The 16,835-nt window shown below is 37.7% G+C and overlaps 1 protein-coding gene across 1 annotated transcript in view; it reads right to left on the bottom strand.

The window, feature by feature from the left end:
* Positions 1-16,835, bottom strand: part of WASL (WASP like actin nucleation promoting factor) — a 49,141-nt gene that overhangs the window by 17,380 nt on the left and 14,926 nt on the right. The window contains exons 2-4 of the mRNA XM_059816130.1: positions 5,321-5,455; positions 4,009-4,095; positions 3,368-3,464 (exon numbers count right to left, since the gene is read on the bottom strand). Of these exons, the coding sequence (XP_059672113.1) occupies positions 3,368-3,464; positions 4,009-4,095; positions 5,321-5,455 (319 nt within the window). The remainder of the gene's footprint in view (positions 1-3,367; positions 3,465-4,008; positions 4,096-5,320; positions 5,456-16,835) is intronic.

Raw genomic sequence — 16,835 nt, 5'->3', positions numbered from 1 at the left:
GTTCAAGACAAAAGATAGCGGAAAACAAAGGAAGACATTTTAAACACTTCCTGTAATTTTTGCTGGGTATATAAAAGATTAATTTGTAGCTCAAAGATATTAGATCTGTTTTTCTGTGGTTCCCACTGCTGACTAGAAAATATGAACTCCTGTTCTGAAGTGATGACCTGACTGGAGAGTGGCGGATTCCTCCTTTTTTCAAAAATGGAGATGCCTACTGATCCAAAACGGATCAACTTCACCAGCTGCCTATGTCCAAAAAACACAGCTCCCTTCAATACTTATTCCTGGAAACAAGAATGATCTCTGCTGAGACTTGAATCCAACACAAGCTGAGCACTTCAGAGATGCCTTTGTTTCCCAGGCAGCAAAACCAAAAAGTTGTGACCAAAGACGCCAAAATAAAAAAAAGCTCTCCATATTAAGTATCCAGCTTGAAGCTTATGAAGTGCATTAGGAAGGGCATCAGGAGCTAAAAGCTTGTGGACGAAAAAGGCAGCTTTAGAGAGGGCTAACAGAGCTCCCACCCACGAGCTACAAGCAGTCCATAAAAATGAGTGAAGAAGCCTCCTACTGCAGAAAGGCAGTTAAGAACAAGGCTCTGTTCTACAAGTCTCTGCTGCCCTTTTGTGACTGAGTGCTCAGCATGTGGAGAGGACACTTGTGTGTGTACACACATTAACATTTCTGAGGCAAGATAATAAAAATAAAAACTACTGGTACCTATGTGCAAAACACAAAGTGAGAATGTCCTACACTGACAAGCACTGAGAAGATAAACACTGTGTTCACTCTGCTTATCAGGGGAACTATTTGGGATCGGTTTAAGTAGTAAATGGAGATATTATTTAAGTAAATCCAACGGAGAAATTAACTAATTATAGTAGTTTCTTCTTAACCTAAAGTTAAGAATTTAATTGACTTTAAAAAAAATAACATCAGAAATTAGCTAGGTGAAAACCACCCTGATATTAAAAAGATTAAGACAGCACATCAATAATTCTTTCTCTCCCTTTTTCCCCTCATTCTATTCTCTATTAGATATTTTGTACATTTGCAAGCTTTCGTACATTCTCTGTTTGGAGCCAAACGTTCACCTCTCGGGAACTCCAGATGCGCTTACTCAGGAGTTGTCTGTATACTGGAGAGCATTTCATGCTGAGTGAGGAAGAGCAGAATACTGTTGCCTCTTCTTGCAGCTGCTAGACAATATTTTGTGTACTAGTCTCAGCACCAAGACGTAGTTTTGTGAGCCAGAACTGTTCTTGCTACCTTCCAGCAACATACGCTTTCCATAAGACTCCTGGAAAAGTCTCCTAGCAAGCCCTGAATGGTGTAACAGGCTGCTAAGTGCTCTCATAGAGTACTCATTTCAGTTGAAAGCATGTCAGGTGGCACTGCTATGAAATGAAACATATTTTGAAAGGCATGGGATTAAAAATCCCGTTAAAACAGAAAAGCATCAAAACTACCAGACTACAACCTGTGTGTTTGAGAGGTTAAGATGCATTAGAATACACACACACCATTTTTATATATATATTATAAATAATATACAAATTTTATATAACATTTATATATAAATCTATGTATAAATTAATATGTGTTTTATATAAGCATTTATAAATAAATATATTAACATATAAACACCAACAGCAAATCAGCTTTGACTCAGGCAAGTGCAAAGCCTGTTATTTTAGAAGCAGAATTAGATAGTTGCATCAATGACAAATACAGAACTCCATCTGGTGGCTTGACTAAGGAATCTCATGAATGTTTTCAATTCTTGTTTTGCAGCTCTTAACAAGAAAAAAAACTTGGAGTTTTTTATTTTGTTTTGGGGTTTTTTTGCGGTTTTTGGTTTTTTTTTTTTTTTTTAGTTAAAGTTGTCTTCAAGTTGGAAGTGTTTGGGGATGGAGAGTTGCTTGTTAAAAGACCATGCATGGAATAAGCTCATCCTACAACATCAGTTTGAGCATACAAACCAACCAAGGTATTAGCTCAAAGAGTAAACAAGAAAAACTTAAGTGGTCCTGTGAAAAAACCTCTATGTGGAAGGACAGAGGTGAACCTCTGTCCCATGAACAGGAAGTTTAACTGGACCACTATTTTCAAACAAAGTTTGCTATGGCAAATAATGCAAACATATTTCCTCACAAGTCATGTCTGTGCACTGTAGCACTGTGTTTTAGACACAGAATAGAGAGAAACTTCAGGAACAGGAGATGCAAGCTGATGCAAGATTACTTTTACACAAGTATGAGAAACACTATTAATGCCACTTCCTAATGACCCCACTTCTTCTCATGAAACCCTATGTACTTACTCTAATTCTGAGCAGAGGGAATCTTAAAGAAGCCATTTAAGCTTCTTGAACAAATGCTCTGCACCTGAGTCACCATACCTAAATGAAATTCAAGTGAATACACATAGATCATGTAGGTTCCCAAGAATACTTGCAAGGATGGCACTCCAAGATGAGGGCTTCCTCCCTTTATGTAGTCTACACTGCATTGCTAGTGCAATTCCAATTCCAGAATCAAATACAGAAAAAGCATCCTGTAGTGTGAACACAAATCCACACTACAGCTTACAGCAAGCCTGAGCAGATACATGTGCTCCCAGCCTATGTTTTATATCACCTTATTCTTCATGGACATACGGCTGTCAGACAGGCAAGCTCTTTATGGGCTCCCTGGAAAAGGACCAATACAAGATCTGTAGGAAGGCTGAGCTCCCTTTAAAACAGTGACCATGTTCCTAAGGCATCTTGCAGCTGGCAAAAAGCATGCTGTGCTTCAGACTGTCCTGTGCTGCTACGGACAGTATAGGCACATTATGTCTTCTGTTCTTGGCCTCCGCCAAGATCACTAGCTTTGAATAAAAGATAATTCTCTACTAAACACTGGACCAATGCCAAAAATTCATTCACATGAACTACTGAACATACCAGATGGTAAAATCTTTGTTACAACCCACTTGGGCTGAATTTAAACAAATCCGTTATAAACAGCCCAGAGCTAAAAGAGGGTTTAGTCAAATGTGAAAACAGCTTACAGAAAGATTTCTAGTTTTCCCACTGACAGCTTACCATTTTTGCTTCCTCCTGATCTATATTTTCAAACACCACAACCCTGGAGTCTCAGCTTACAAGGAAACTTACAGCAAGGAGCACCAAGTTAAGTTATTCAGAAGAAAATGATTTTTTGCACAATAGAGAAAAGAAGCACACTTTAATAACACAATTACTCCTAAATATAAATATGGCAGTAGTGGCTCTAGTAGCTTTCAGACATAAAAGTAGCTTCCTGCCTCCCCCCAAAACAGCATAAACAAGCCTGAATTTAAGATTAATTTGAATATTTACCAGATTTTCTCTGCCGTCGTCCAAGTAAATCTGTTACTGTTTTGCGGAATAGTTTAGCTTCTTCTTCATTAGCAAAATTAAGACCAACTTGACATGTCTGAAAAACATTAATATTCCCCCACCCATGACTAAGAAAATGTTTCAAAGGCTTTCTTAAATGTCTTCTTACACCTTTTGAAGGTATAATCAGAAAAAATCATCACTGCAAATTTGGAACCAAGTCTTAGTGAAGCATTCTATCTTAGGAATGTCTGTCTACTAATCAAGTTTCTAGAGATCATGGCTAACAAATTTGAGCAAAATCTTGTAGCTTGAAATCAAATGGGGGAGAGGAAAATTTGTGCTTTAAGAATATATGATACTACACAAACATCATCTGCAAGTCAAAATGTAATTTCATTAACGGGAGTTAAAAATAAAGAACTGCGTTTTATGCTTCTGTCCTACGGATTAAGTTTTCTAGTTGAGATACAAAAAAAATCCTTTTGTAAATAAGCTTAAAAAGCTTCAAGGAACACAGGTAATATTGTACTTTCATAAATAATTTACAGAAAGAAATAAAAACCTCAGTTATATTAAAAGAAGCTACCATTCAAATAAAAGGCATTTTAAAATAGGTATTCAAAAACGTTGAGACTCACATCTCCAGCAAAGGTATGAAAATATCCTCTAGGACTATTATATACAAAGTTATTGTACAGCTCCTGCTCCCACAATAATTTCCCATCCTGAAAAGAAAAAAAAAAAAAGATTTTGAAAAACTTAAGATGAATTACAGAGTTTAACTTCTTTCACAATAGAACCTATTAAGAGTTGGAAGCTGCATGGTGTTAAGCATCTACCCTGCTATTAACCCAATGAATGAGCTCAAATCAAAATCAAAATATGCTGGAACTTGTCGAAGAGCTGTGGAAGACTATTTCATCAGGTCACTGTGTTCTGTTCAAATTCCTGGATGTTTTAAAAAAATCCTTCAAGTTCTACAATCCTGCAATAGTGATACTGGGGGCAGTAATAGTGACCAGTGATAACAGCAATAGCAATAAAGGATACTTCCAGTCTCCTGTTAATATCTCAGGCTGACTTGAAAACAGTTAACTTAAAGGGAACAAAAATCTCACCTTTTTAAGAAGTCTTATATATTTAAATGACATTATAGTTCAGCACCCAAGGAACAGGTTTCTCACTAAGTCTAATAGTCGAAAGACCAAATCACAAAGTCAAATGCAAGTGCCAACTAGCAATCCTGAACAAATCTGAGAGACTTCCAGCACTGAATGCTGACAGATAACGAGCTGTTCCTGGCTGTAGAGATAATGGGAAGCTTTCCAAATTCTCAGCAAAGTCAGTAGGACTTATGCTTCTCAGTATCATTTTTGTCATGAAAACACATCTTGGACACTTCATCTCTTAGTTTCCACTGTCTTGACTGAAATATTATAATAGGAAAAAGATCCTCAGTATGAAAGTATATATCCTGGAGGGGAAAAAAACCCCCAAACTTGTTTGTCCTGCAGTTTTCACATGCACCAATACCCTAATCAAAAGATTGTTTTCACCCATACAGAAGACAGCATCTATTTTGTTAATATCATCCAAAGTAGTGACACCTGCTAGAATTTTGACAGCTATCCATATCAGTGACACCATACTAACTTTCACTATTTTGACTAATCAGATCTGTAGAGGACAGCTTCTGTGAGTTGTAAGAAAATTGTATTTGATATTTATTTCATACATAAAAGCTGTCATCTATGAAATCATTTCAATTTAGAATACCTGAGAAAGTTGCAGTTGCCTATTAAGCACTGTAATTGCGCTACTTAAAGTACAACCATTTATTTTAGAATTTCTATGAGTTTGTAGCTATGACAACCTACACTCATTCAATTCAAAATAGAGAATGAATACAACCAAGCGTAACGAATCTGAAAAAGAAAAAAGGATGCTTACCTTAATGTCAAATATTCTGATAAAATATGACCTCTGTGGATTGTCCTTTACAAGGCAAGCTACACCACAGCATTTCTTTGACCACATGGCATTGCGATCTGCTGCATATATTTGAACAACTGCTGAAGACATCGTCTAAAAAGAAAAAGTAGCTATTACTTTTAAGGTAAAAATCACAAATTCTACATTTCATCTTTTATCAAAGTATCTCTTAATTTTGTTCCTTGTTCTAGGCAGCAACTTTGATTATTTCCCAGGTGGTAACACAGTAAAGTTCAAATGACCCCAAATCACTTTCACGCTTCAGATTTTCACTTCTATGCAAGATTTAGACAGCTTAAGAACCCAATTGAACTTTTTGTTCTTGCTCATAAAAACCAGCAAAGAGATATTGCCTCTAAGAGGCAGACAAGCAACTATGGTGGTCACACAGAGAAGCCCTACTGTGCAACTAATTTTCTTTCTGTTCAGTACTTCAAACTGGATAGAAATGCAATACTCGGGCTAGAACTGTAAATTACACAGTGCCTGGAAACACTCCTGGGTAGTGGAATGCAACTGTCTACATTCCTTAATTGTTCAAATGGTCTCTGGCGTGATTTTAGCCTATGCCAACTCGCAAACTCCTAAAATCCTTGGGTATGGTTTGAGAACTCACATGAGCTAGGCTTGTTCCCAGTTGGCAACTTGAAATCGTCCTGTTTTCCAATTGAGAGATTTTTAATAAGAGATGAACATTATTCCACACCACATTGCTTCAGTCACTCAGAATGTTCCTCAGCATATTTTCTAGTATATATGTATCCTACCTTAAGAGTCCTATGACGTAATGAAAATTGGAGCCTTACACTGGGCAGGACTGTATTTCACAGTTCACGTATGCACTGGGTGAACAGTTAGCTACTTTTATCTAAAGTTTGCTACCTGCTAGCTTCAGTTGACTGTCCCTCCTTGTTCTTACACTAGGAGACAGTGTTAATGGTTTCATAGCTGCATCTCCATGCTGCACATGATTTATAGATATTTGTCACAGTTCTTTGCCCTGTAAGTCCTCTGCCAGTTAGGAAGTGGTAACAGATTTAATTCATTCTTGTACCAAGAAAAAAAAAAAAAAAAAAATCTACATTTTAATTAGCCTTGTCACTCTCACATGGATCTTACCTAGTCATACTACATCCTTTGACTGGGGATAAGACTTACGCTGTATAAATCCAGTTTGTTAGCCTTTTGAACATAGGGTCACAATAATATTGTTTTCTGTTTTGTGCTCTATTTCTTTCCCTCTAAGTCAAAGAGTTTTATTTCCTTTTTCATTATGGAACATCAAGCAGATATTTTCATAGATCTGTTATAGTTCCAAGACCCTTCTGGAGGGATCATATCTAGTCTGAGTAATGGGCTCCATACTAGGTTTTCCCCACTCGCTCTACAAACTTTACTTTGTCTTCATCAACACTGACTACTTGCCAAACCAGTTGCATTATAAGATTATCTACTAAATATCAGTATCACCCATGTCACACTTTTCAACTGGTTTAAAATAACCAAAAGAATAACTTAAGTTTAATGGGATTTTTTTTTTTTTAATCAATTAACCTTCCATTTTTGTTAAAATAGAGTCAAAGTAATAGAGCCAGACTGACAGCTACTCCTCGGGGAAGCTTTATAACCATTGCCCAAGAACTGTGATGTAACTTTCACAAGTCAAGATATAATTCTGTTCCTCTTTGCAACCACCTCTTCAGAATTTGTCAGACTGACTAGTAGTCTTTCTGGTAACCTACAGAAAAAGTTAAAGCATGACTGACTGATGAAAAGAAAGCTTTGCAGTTGCCTCCTCAAATGCTCTACAACCTAGTGTAGAGTAAAACTTCTCTCCCTATAACCTACAGAGTCATACGAATAATTTGATCATAACAGGACTTGTCAGATGAGTAAAAAGGGACCCTTGAATTAGCCATACTACCACAACGAAACAGCTGACATTAAGTTGCAGGTATAAGAGATGCAATTTTTTCCCCTTATGATGCGACAGGCAAAGACTTAATTTTGGGCACAACTGGCCAGATTTTCTTCAAAATTTTTGCTAACAACCTTTTCTCTCATTTCTTCAATATCATCTCATTGTTAAACCGATAATCTTGTAGACACAAGACAACAAAAAGGAGCACAGGTGGGCCACTCTACAGTTGTAACGAAGGCATCACATTCAACCACAGCAACTATCCCACTGTCCATGCAAGAAGCCTTCTCAACACTCCAAAACAAGTCCAGCTCCACTAAACTCCCCCAATAGGACTATCACAGAAATGGGTGGTCTTGGCAGGAAATATGCAACCTAAATTCAAGGCACAGAAAACAGTGATCTGTGTCAAGAAAGGGCTCCCTGTGCGTTGCTTCCTATCGTATCTAGCAGCAAAAGCACCAACTGGATTATCTGGGTAAACCAGTAACTGCCGTAACTCGATGATGACTGTGTATAAAACCTTGAACCAGCACCTACCCCATGAGTAGACAGAAGAATATTACACAAAAAGAGCGTGTCATAATACATTTAATGTACACTTGGATACCCTATGAGTAGAGCTTAATTTACAAGTTAGAGAACAATTTCACTGAATCTAAAGTAGGTGTTTTGAGGCCTACCAAGCTTAGAGTTCAATTACATTTTAACTTATTCATTAGCATTGTGCTAATTCCTAGCGTTGACAAGACTGCAACGAGGCTTTCACATGTGAGAACACGAATTACAAATTCCACTGTTACGCCACTATCTTTTTTTATTAAAAGGACAATACAGGAAAAATTACAAGGTGTATTTTTGTGGGGAGAAGGACAATAAAATCCAACTCCTTTTACTTCAGCCACTGTTCATTTTCATCATGCAGAACAGTGGTGCCATGCTTTAAGATATTCAGCTTCTGGAAGACAGGTGGCAAAAACGGTTAATCATCCACAGCCTTTGGAAAGTTACAAACTTATCAGCAAAATTCAAAGCTTGAGAAAAATATATGAACCATAAACTTCATCTACCACTATTCATTATGAATCCTAGCCACATAAATTCAATTAAAAAAAATTCAGCTTTAATTGCTGAATTGCAGCATTTGAGAACATTTACGCAAATAACATTTGAGTATCCTACTGCATTTTCTGAATAAGCATTCACTTTATCTATTTGGAAGCCCGTTAATATACCCAGCGCAGTTTCTCACAGCATTCTTGAAGAGAACATTGCATTTAAAAGTATCAGTTCTTTAAAACTATATGTAAATATTTCTTCACAAGAAATTTTACAGACAGAATTGAACAGGACTGCCATTAAATACTCAATGTAATTAGTGCATTTTTTCTGAGATATAGTAAATTTATTTGTGACTTAATACCTACAGTTATTACTGTATTTTCAGGAGGAGGATTTTGAAGTTGGCACTACCGCTTTGCTTAACAGTTTTGGCAAGGACCTTGTTCTTTTTATATATATATTTACTTATATATATATATGTACTCGGAAAAGGTGCATAAGGGAAAGAAATAAGGTAGCCCACCAAAAATGATGCGCCATGGCGATGAGAATCAAAACCCCACAGTTCCCTTTATTTTTTCCACAGTCAACCCCCGGCTGGAGGACATGCCTTGGATTCCAGGGACTTGTCACATCCCTCAAATTCATAAGCTATGAAGCAGTAAGTCTGGTGTTGTCAGCTGTATGCTGGCTGCCTTACTGGCAGAGCTGGTCTCATCCTTGGACACACATACTCAACAGAAGGCTCATGAAAACACCTTCTGCCTGCAAAAGGTAGCCACAACTAGTCACCCCACATGTGAAGAATGTGATCACAGCAGCCACTGATAGTTTCCAACTGGGCAGCAGATAGCTGAGGACTTTGATCAGCTTCTGGTGTCAACATTTGCTGCAGTAGCTTGTCAAGTTAATGACTTGCTGTAACTCCGTGTTTCTCAAAAACAGTAAAGCAAGCCAACACAGACAGTGGCACATCTCATTACAAGAAGGAGCCATCACACTAGATTGCTTGTGGTTGACATGGATTGTGAAAAGCTAAGAGATTACAGGAAACTACCCCCATTAAAACATAGAGGGCCAAAAGTCACAACAAAGAGCAGCAGCAAGATTAAGGCTGTAAGAGGATGTTCAAGCCACCTCAGCATACACCAGAACAGAAAGCATTTCAAGACCCATTGGGATGGTTTTTGTAGTGTTCACGTACAGCTGACTACTGCTTGTGGTGCAAAGATGAAATACTCATAAAATTACTTTGGCTGGATGTGACCTCTGTAAGTCTTCCAGTCCAACCTCCTGCTCACAGCAGGGGTAATTAAAAGCCTAAAGTTCAAGTTGCTCAAGGTCCTGTCCAGTTACATTTAAAGGCTGCAAATCGCCTCTGGGGAAGCCGTTGCAGTGCTTGATCACTTCCATTTTAGTGCTTGCAAAAATGCAACTAAGTTTAATGTATTCTTCCAATGGTTCAGTATTGTTACGTTACATGTTGGCTGACAGTACTACTGAAGACAAACTAGCAGTGATTTTCAATCTTTTTCCAATTTTAAGAGTCAACTTTTTTCCAATAAAAGTGCAGAACCCTGCATACATACGTAATTTAATCGCACATAACAGGCTTGCTTTTCTTAGTTGTTCTTCCCAGCCCCTGGAAGTATCTTACAAATGAAACTGGGGAAAAAAAGACCTTGCCCTGTAATGTAAGAACACAAGTAGTAGCAGTTGTTTCCAAGAAGAGTAACCTCTTGGGAAAAAAACATGCTAATACAATGCCTGTAGCTTCTTCACAAAGTCAGTCTGAAGACTTTCAGCCTGAAAGTTACAGGGAACGCAATTAGCTACTTTTCTGTGAAAAAAAGCTATGGTCAATAGTTATGTGCAATCCAAACCCTGTAATAATAGAAAACAATATTTCTATTATCATTTCCTTAAAGTAGGTATCTGGAAAGGTTGTCCTGATCAATACTACTGCTGGTGAGAAGGTACCTGTGGCAGGCATTTTAAGACCTACTGTGGTGGAAATCCTGATTATCTCTAAGCCAGCAAGCTGAAGCCTGACCAGGTGATGCTGCATGCTCCTGGGTCACTCATTTCTTCTTTGATACAAGACCAAGAAGATAGCCCGAAGTTTGCTTCTAGGGTGACTGTTCAAGAATGAAGGGCTGTTGCTATTCATTGACATTAAAACAGTGGTAAGTAATAGTCTTCCTCAGACAGCAGAGTTCAGGAGCAGAGACATGCTAATGTCAAGTACCACTTCACTGTGGAAAACGCTTAGTGAGGTTTAACTCTAATCTTGGTCACAACAAGGACAGGAAGCTTCAGTACCAAGGCAATCTCTAATAGCCTAGCATTATCTGAGTCATGGAAGAAGATATGGAAACTCATTAAGAATGAGAAAGACAAGAAGCAGAAGTGAGAATGCAGGGGAGCTAACTCTATGAGAAATCAAGACTAATCCACAGAAAATCAGGCAATTAGACAGAACTAAGTGGTTGACATTTCTTTCTCTAGATTACAAGTATTCTGCAGAGAAAAAACCAAAATGTAGCAGTGACCAATCAAGCAGAAATACTGCTTGAAATCTTAGTTTATCTCAAAAAAGCTTGTTTAAGCAATTACACATTCAAATGTCCATACTTTAATAAATTCATGTTATTCAAAGCAAACAAAATTGGAGTTAGACAGTGATAATACCTTCCTGTTGTTCTGCAGTTACCTTATCTTCAGTGTCATAAATATATGGAGCTTCCAGAAATGTTTCTGTAGTGCTCAACACAGCTATGAGTTTTATCTCATCACTCTTAATACAGAAACATAAACAAAACCTGCTGCAGGGACCAGGTGCTGGAACCTCCTTCCCTTCTCAAGGGAAGGCCTTCAGTGGCCTACACAAGCAAGCTCTGCGCGCTCTTTCTGGCAGTTTCATTTCCCTTCTGCACAGTGGTCCCATTTCATGACAAAATGTAGCTATTCTCTTGGCACTGAGGATGTCTCCTGCCATGTGGGAACAGTGTGTTCCCTTCCTGCTAGGAAGGGCTGATAACCCACTTCCAGGGTGAATGTTCTCATCACCACGCAATCCTACAGAAGGCACGCACTGCAATCTCCTCCAACGGTGCTGTTAAATTAACTGAATAAGCCTGCCACTATTCAGATGATCCCTAACTAATTAGGCCACATAAACAATATGCATGTATGCTTCCCTAACAATTTCCACACTGTAAGTAGCAAAGGTATTTGCTAGAGTAGACAAAAATATTTCCTAGCACTTTCACAGACACTTAGAAAATTTGAGTTTAATTAGGTTCAGAATCCTACAATATTTATTAGCCCTGGATAGTAGGTACTCCAACCCTCTAAAGCGTGGGTGTCTAGTATGATGGTTTAGGTGCAATTCAGGCATAACAGCAAGAAATATGAACACAAATCAACACTTTCACCAAATTTTAAATGTCTCAATAAGTATTCACAAGTGTCAACTTGTAATTACTTACTTTTGCAGTTTTAGATGGGAAGGGATGCAGATCGGAAGAATCAGCAGAAGGAGAGAGATAAGACTACTGACACTAAAGGCAGACTGCTTTTGCTTCCTGCTGACACCTTCACCTGAAGGACCACAAGATTTATGGCCCCAGATGACACAAGAGTAAGTACAACAGCTGCCTCCAACTGTCTTTTTAGCCTTTTTCCTCTTAAGAACAGGGGATCAGGCTATTTATGGTTACTGCATCTTTTACAAAAAAAAAAGAAAGAGTGTGATGATACTGTCTTGATAGTACACGCACACTTTTCTGTAGATAAAAATACTTTTCAAGGACTCCATGATATTTTGACTGACTATGAAATTAGATTTTAATAAGTTAGATTTTGCAACTCTGACTGGCTTGTAATTTATGTCTTTGCACCAGGTTGCCTCCAAAATCTTCACGAATGAGTCTGATATGCGACAGTGTTCGTCCACTGGGGATTTTGATATGACTTTATTTGCAATTTGGGTAAACTGTGATTACTTCAATTTTTAAAGCTATTATAGATGTTAAAGATATATTTAACAAATTACTAATAATCTTATCTTTAAAGACAATTGTGTATTGCAAAAAAGTTACCTTCAGATGCTACAGACCGGATTTTAAACTGGTTTCCCATAGAAAGAAGAAATACAGAACTTCAGAAGTTTGCTGGCAGATTTCAACAAGTTAAGCAGCTGGAAACAATCCTCTAATTTTAATGCCATTTACAGAACATTATTTTCAGAAGACAGACGGATTGCTCCACAGACAGAAAAACTAAAGCAAGATTTCACATCATTTGACAGAACTGACATAAGAAAGTCTTTTGTAAAAACCCAATCACATGAGAAAAGCTTTATTTGGTGCAAGTTGAAAAATTACTCAACTGAAGACACTGAGGCCTCACCAGTTCTACTGCTTGTGAAATTATTTGCTACAATCACCAACAGTGTTCAATTTTAAGCTTAAAGCTTGCTTTTCATTTCCATAATTGCCCACTGATTTAAAAATGCACTATGCATAGAGGCTAAGAAATTAATTTTTTTCCACCTATACACAAAGTTAGGCTATGTTAAAAATAAAGCTACTGCATAAGAGATGCTGCCTTTTTCTTATTTGAAGGGAGAAGGAAGAGAGGAAGTTTTTCTGAAATAGCAAAAAGCCACTTCAGGTATTTCCTATCATTTCTGAAACATGAGGATCTTAATCTAAGCTAAAAGACAGTTCTGCACAACACATAGCCCGTAACATTTAAGGGATCAAGAGACCAAAACCAATTTTTAAAAAAATGTTAATACCCAAGAACAGATCTCCTGCCTTGTTCTGATCAGCACACAAGTCCTCTTCAGTGAGTATACTGCAGCTCTTTTACTGATGTGGAGAAGGTACCAGTGATCACTAAGTGATGTCACAACAAAAAAGGGATGAAACATGGGACTGCTGTTTAACAAATCTAAACTATAAAAGTGCTTGTCCAGACTTAAGTCTGCAGTTGTCTAGCAAATCAATCCTTCACTCCTAATCCTCAGACAGTCAGTTACAGACAGTCCACATTTTTCTGAGTGTCTTCAGATACAAGCTCATCTACATTTCCAGTACCTCCCAGAACCCCCCAGTTCAGCTAGAGCTGGCCGACTCCTTTTCAAACACTTGTTGCACAACTGTGGATCGCAGAATACCAACAATTACGATGTGGGTAAACAGCATAGCATGTAAAACCAAATCAAACAGCACATGATTAATTAAGAGACATGCTTTTATCAGACACAGAATAATGATTTTTTAAATCCTACAACCTCAGTTCAGACAACACATGCAAGACTTCAGCCTTCCAGAGATATGACATAACCACAACCACGGTCCAGATTATAATATTCCAAGCTATCTCATCTTAGCAGACCATTTACCAGATGACATACACAACCTGGAGTTTTCGTTGATGAGCAAGCTGAACACTGTCACTTCCTGTTTACCTGCACAGCATCATTAGTAGCTTACTCAGCTGCATCTCACTGCTTAACACTGCCAAGATCTTGGCTGGCCAGAAAGCAGCAGACACATGACAAAACGCAGTTATTTGTGTTGTGTTGTTAAAGTTACACATTTAGTTACTTTCAGAACAACAGTGTGCTGTGCACAGACTGTCTACAGATTCGTCACTGTCCTACTGACATTCTGTCTTGCAGTTCCACTCCCACCCCCAACTTCCCAAGACACTCAGAATCAAAGCATATAAGACTGTTCCTTTTCAAAGCTCAGGGAATTTTTAGATGAAATGTTAAAGTCTACCTTTCGATTTTGAGCCATTTTAAATTCATCAAGACTCCCAAGACTCAGATGATCCTTACACAAATAGAGCACTGTTCAGATATGTAGATTAACCGGTTCTCAAAACTATGTTTCATGGTCATACACAGAAATTGCAGATTGACGTTTCAAGCCATACAGATTCGAGGCAAGAATCATGAGTTTCACACAACCCATGGGATAAAATCGGAGCTCAAATCTGTTTTGTCCCGTTCCACTGCCTATTCAGCTATAAGGGAAACCAGCTCCTTTGACTCAAGATTCTCTTCTCTTCTACCAGCAACCCATTGCCTTCATGCACTAAGGTCCTCTTTCTTCAGACTTCATCAACCATTCCATTTTCTATCCAATAATGTTTTTCCAGATGCTACATACTAGTTTCATATTTAATGCAGGTTCTTATAAGCAGATCCTCACACCACTTTGAACATGAGAGAGTGCTTTGAGAAAATATGTTAAGATTCAGACCCTTATTGTCTGTAAAAAAACAAAACAGGTTTGTTTGTGTTTCGGTTTTTATGTTGTTGGGGGTTTTTTTTATTTTTTTTTAAAAAGAGTTAGACCCACTGCAGTTCTTTATAGACCCACTTAATGGTATATCTATCATCACATTCACAAGTAAAAATCTTCAGAACAACAGTTAAATTGATTACAGAAAGGATGTGAAGCATAAGCCTCAGGAATTCCTGAATTATCCCAGCTCTGGAAAACTCATTAATGAGCCCTTGAAAGTGCTATTTAGCATCTACTGGTACTCCCAGGTCCAGATTTAAAAAAAATAAAAAATTAATATTTTCTTTGCAGAGGTGAGGTTTAGCTGAACTTTTCTTATGATCTTTACACTTGAGGATGGAAAATAAGGAATTTTGACTTCAGATACTTGGAGAACACGGAAATAAAACAGCTTAAACTGTTTTAAAAGAAAAAACTCTTATAAGAAAACATGAACTTCATGCCAACCTAAAACAAAGAATCCCTTAAAAATATTAACAAATTTGAGAAAAGGCTATTAAAAGTAAAACCTCTTTGAATAATAGCCAGCAACTGGTCTCACAATCGTGTATACAACTTGTGTCCTGTCCTGCAAAGCAGACTCAATCCACTTACATAAAGGTACTTATAGATGCAACCCCCCTCACACTTCCACTGTGCAACAACTCAACATGTTTTAATTCCTCCTTCAGCAGTTCATGTTTGAACAGAACACTTATGATAATTCAAGTCAGATATAAGGAAACTCATAATTGTACATAAGATTTTTTTTAATACCAACAACTGAGTCTGCGATGAATAAAGTTATTCCCAGTTATAAGTCTTAAAAAGTAGATATACCACAGGAAAAAATAGCATGAAGATGTAGTAGTTCTATGATCCCTGGCCATATTCAAAGCTTATTCCAGGGATACAACGCTAAAAGCCCTTTCGGAGTAGAAGATGTACCTAATAGTGAAAGCATCAGCTGAATGTTTGGGAGACTGCTATTTTTCATTTAGTTCTTGCAACAGCCTGTTGCATGATGTTTGCATTTATTTCTCCCCCATGCCTCAGTTTACTCATCTGTAATATGGAGATATGGACCTCCACCTCTGTAAAGTGCCTTGAGGACTACTGATGAAGAAAAAAAAAGAGTAGTATGCTTTATGTAGCATGCTACAGACAGAAATCCATTATTTTGGGTGTGTGTGTCTACATTATCTTTTCTGCTAATACCAAAGGTTAAGACAGCTTAATTTCCACATCACTAGCATTGGTTTTCTCCCCAGAGCATGAACATTAATTAATACCTGATAGCCTGGTCACTCTGAACTGTTTTAGATAAGGAAATGGAGATATCCTTTCACCATGAGGGATGCCCCTTGAGTAAAGTGACATTTATTACAGCTAAACAGTTACAATTGTCACTGCCTGTACAGGCTCCTCCTTTGTAGGTCCAAAGCACTGCACTTACCAATGCACTACGGAGGCCAAAAGCCACTTAAATTCACCTGTGTGTAAACAAATTGCATAGTTTGGAAGCAGTGTCACAGAATGGTGGTCTTATGTGGCCAATTCTATGCAAGTCTCAGGCTTAACTTAAGTCACCTATTTCCATTTTAGACAAACCACAGCTGTAAATTCTTTGTAACAAACTTACTAATGCTTTTGTAAGTCATCATCACACTTTTTTTTTAAACACTATATTTAACACTTGATTCTTAAGATGGAAGAATAAAAAGCACAAGTCACATGACTCAAAACTTAATGGCAAAAGGAAAATTATTTTTATGAAACAAAAATAATTTCCCACCTACCTGGCAGTTCTCAGTGGTCTCTTTCATAATAACCTTGACCCCTGAGCAACAAAAACCCCTGAAGACTTAGTACGTAAGGATTGAGAAAATCATGAGACGATGCACCAAAAAAAAAAAAAAATCTGATGCTGGCAATACTAGAGGAACTAGATAATCACCTGACAAAAGTAGTTTTGAAAACTAAGCACTCTATCCCAGTTCTGACACAGCCCTTCAATAAGGGCAATCATCACCCCATACCTGTAGGTTCTTTTACAAGGCATTAAGGCTACACAATAAAAAATGCTAAATATAGTTTAGTTTAGCTTTTGGCATTACTATTTATGCCTCTCAGAAACTGCATTAAGAGCTTGCCCTCAGCGATATCCTGTAGCATGAGCTCTGCA

This window comes from Gavia stellata, chromosome 4, assembly GCF_030936135.1.
Source record: "Gavia stellata isolate bGavSte3 chromosome 4, bGavSte3.hap2, whole genome shotgun sequence".
In the NCBI taxonomy this organism is placed as follows: domain Eukaryota; kingdom Metazoa; phylum Chordata; class Aves; order Gaviiformes; family Gaviidae; genus Gavia; species Gavia stellata.
Note: the sequence above shows the minus strand (reverse complement) of the source record. Positions and strands in the feature narration are given on the sequence as shown.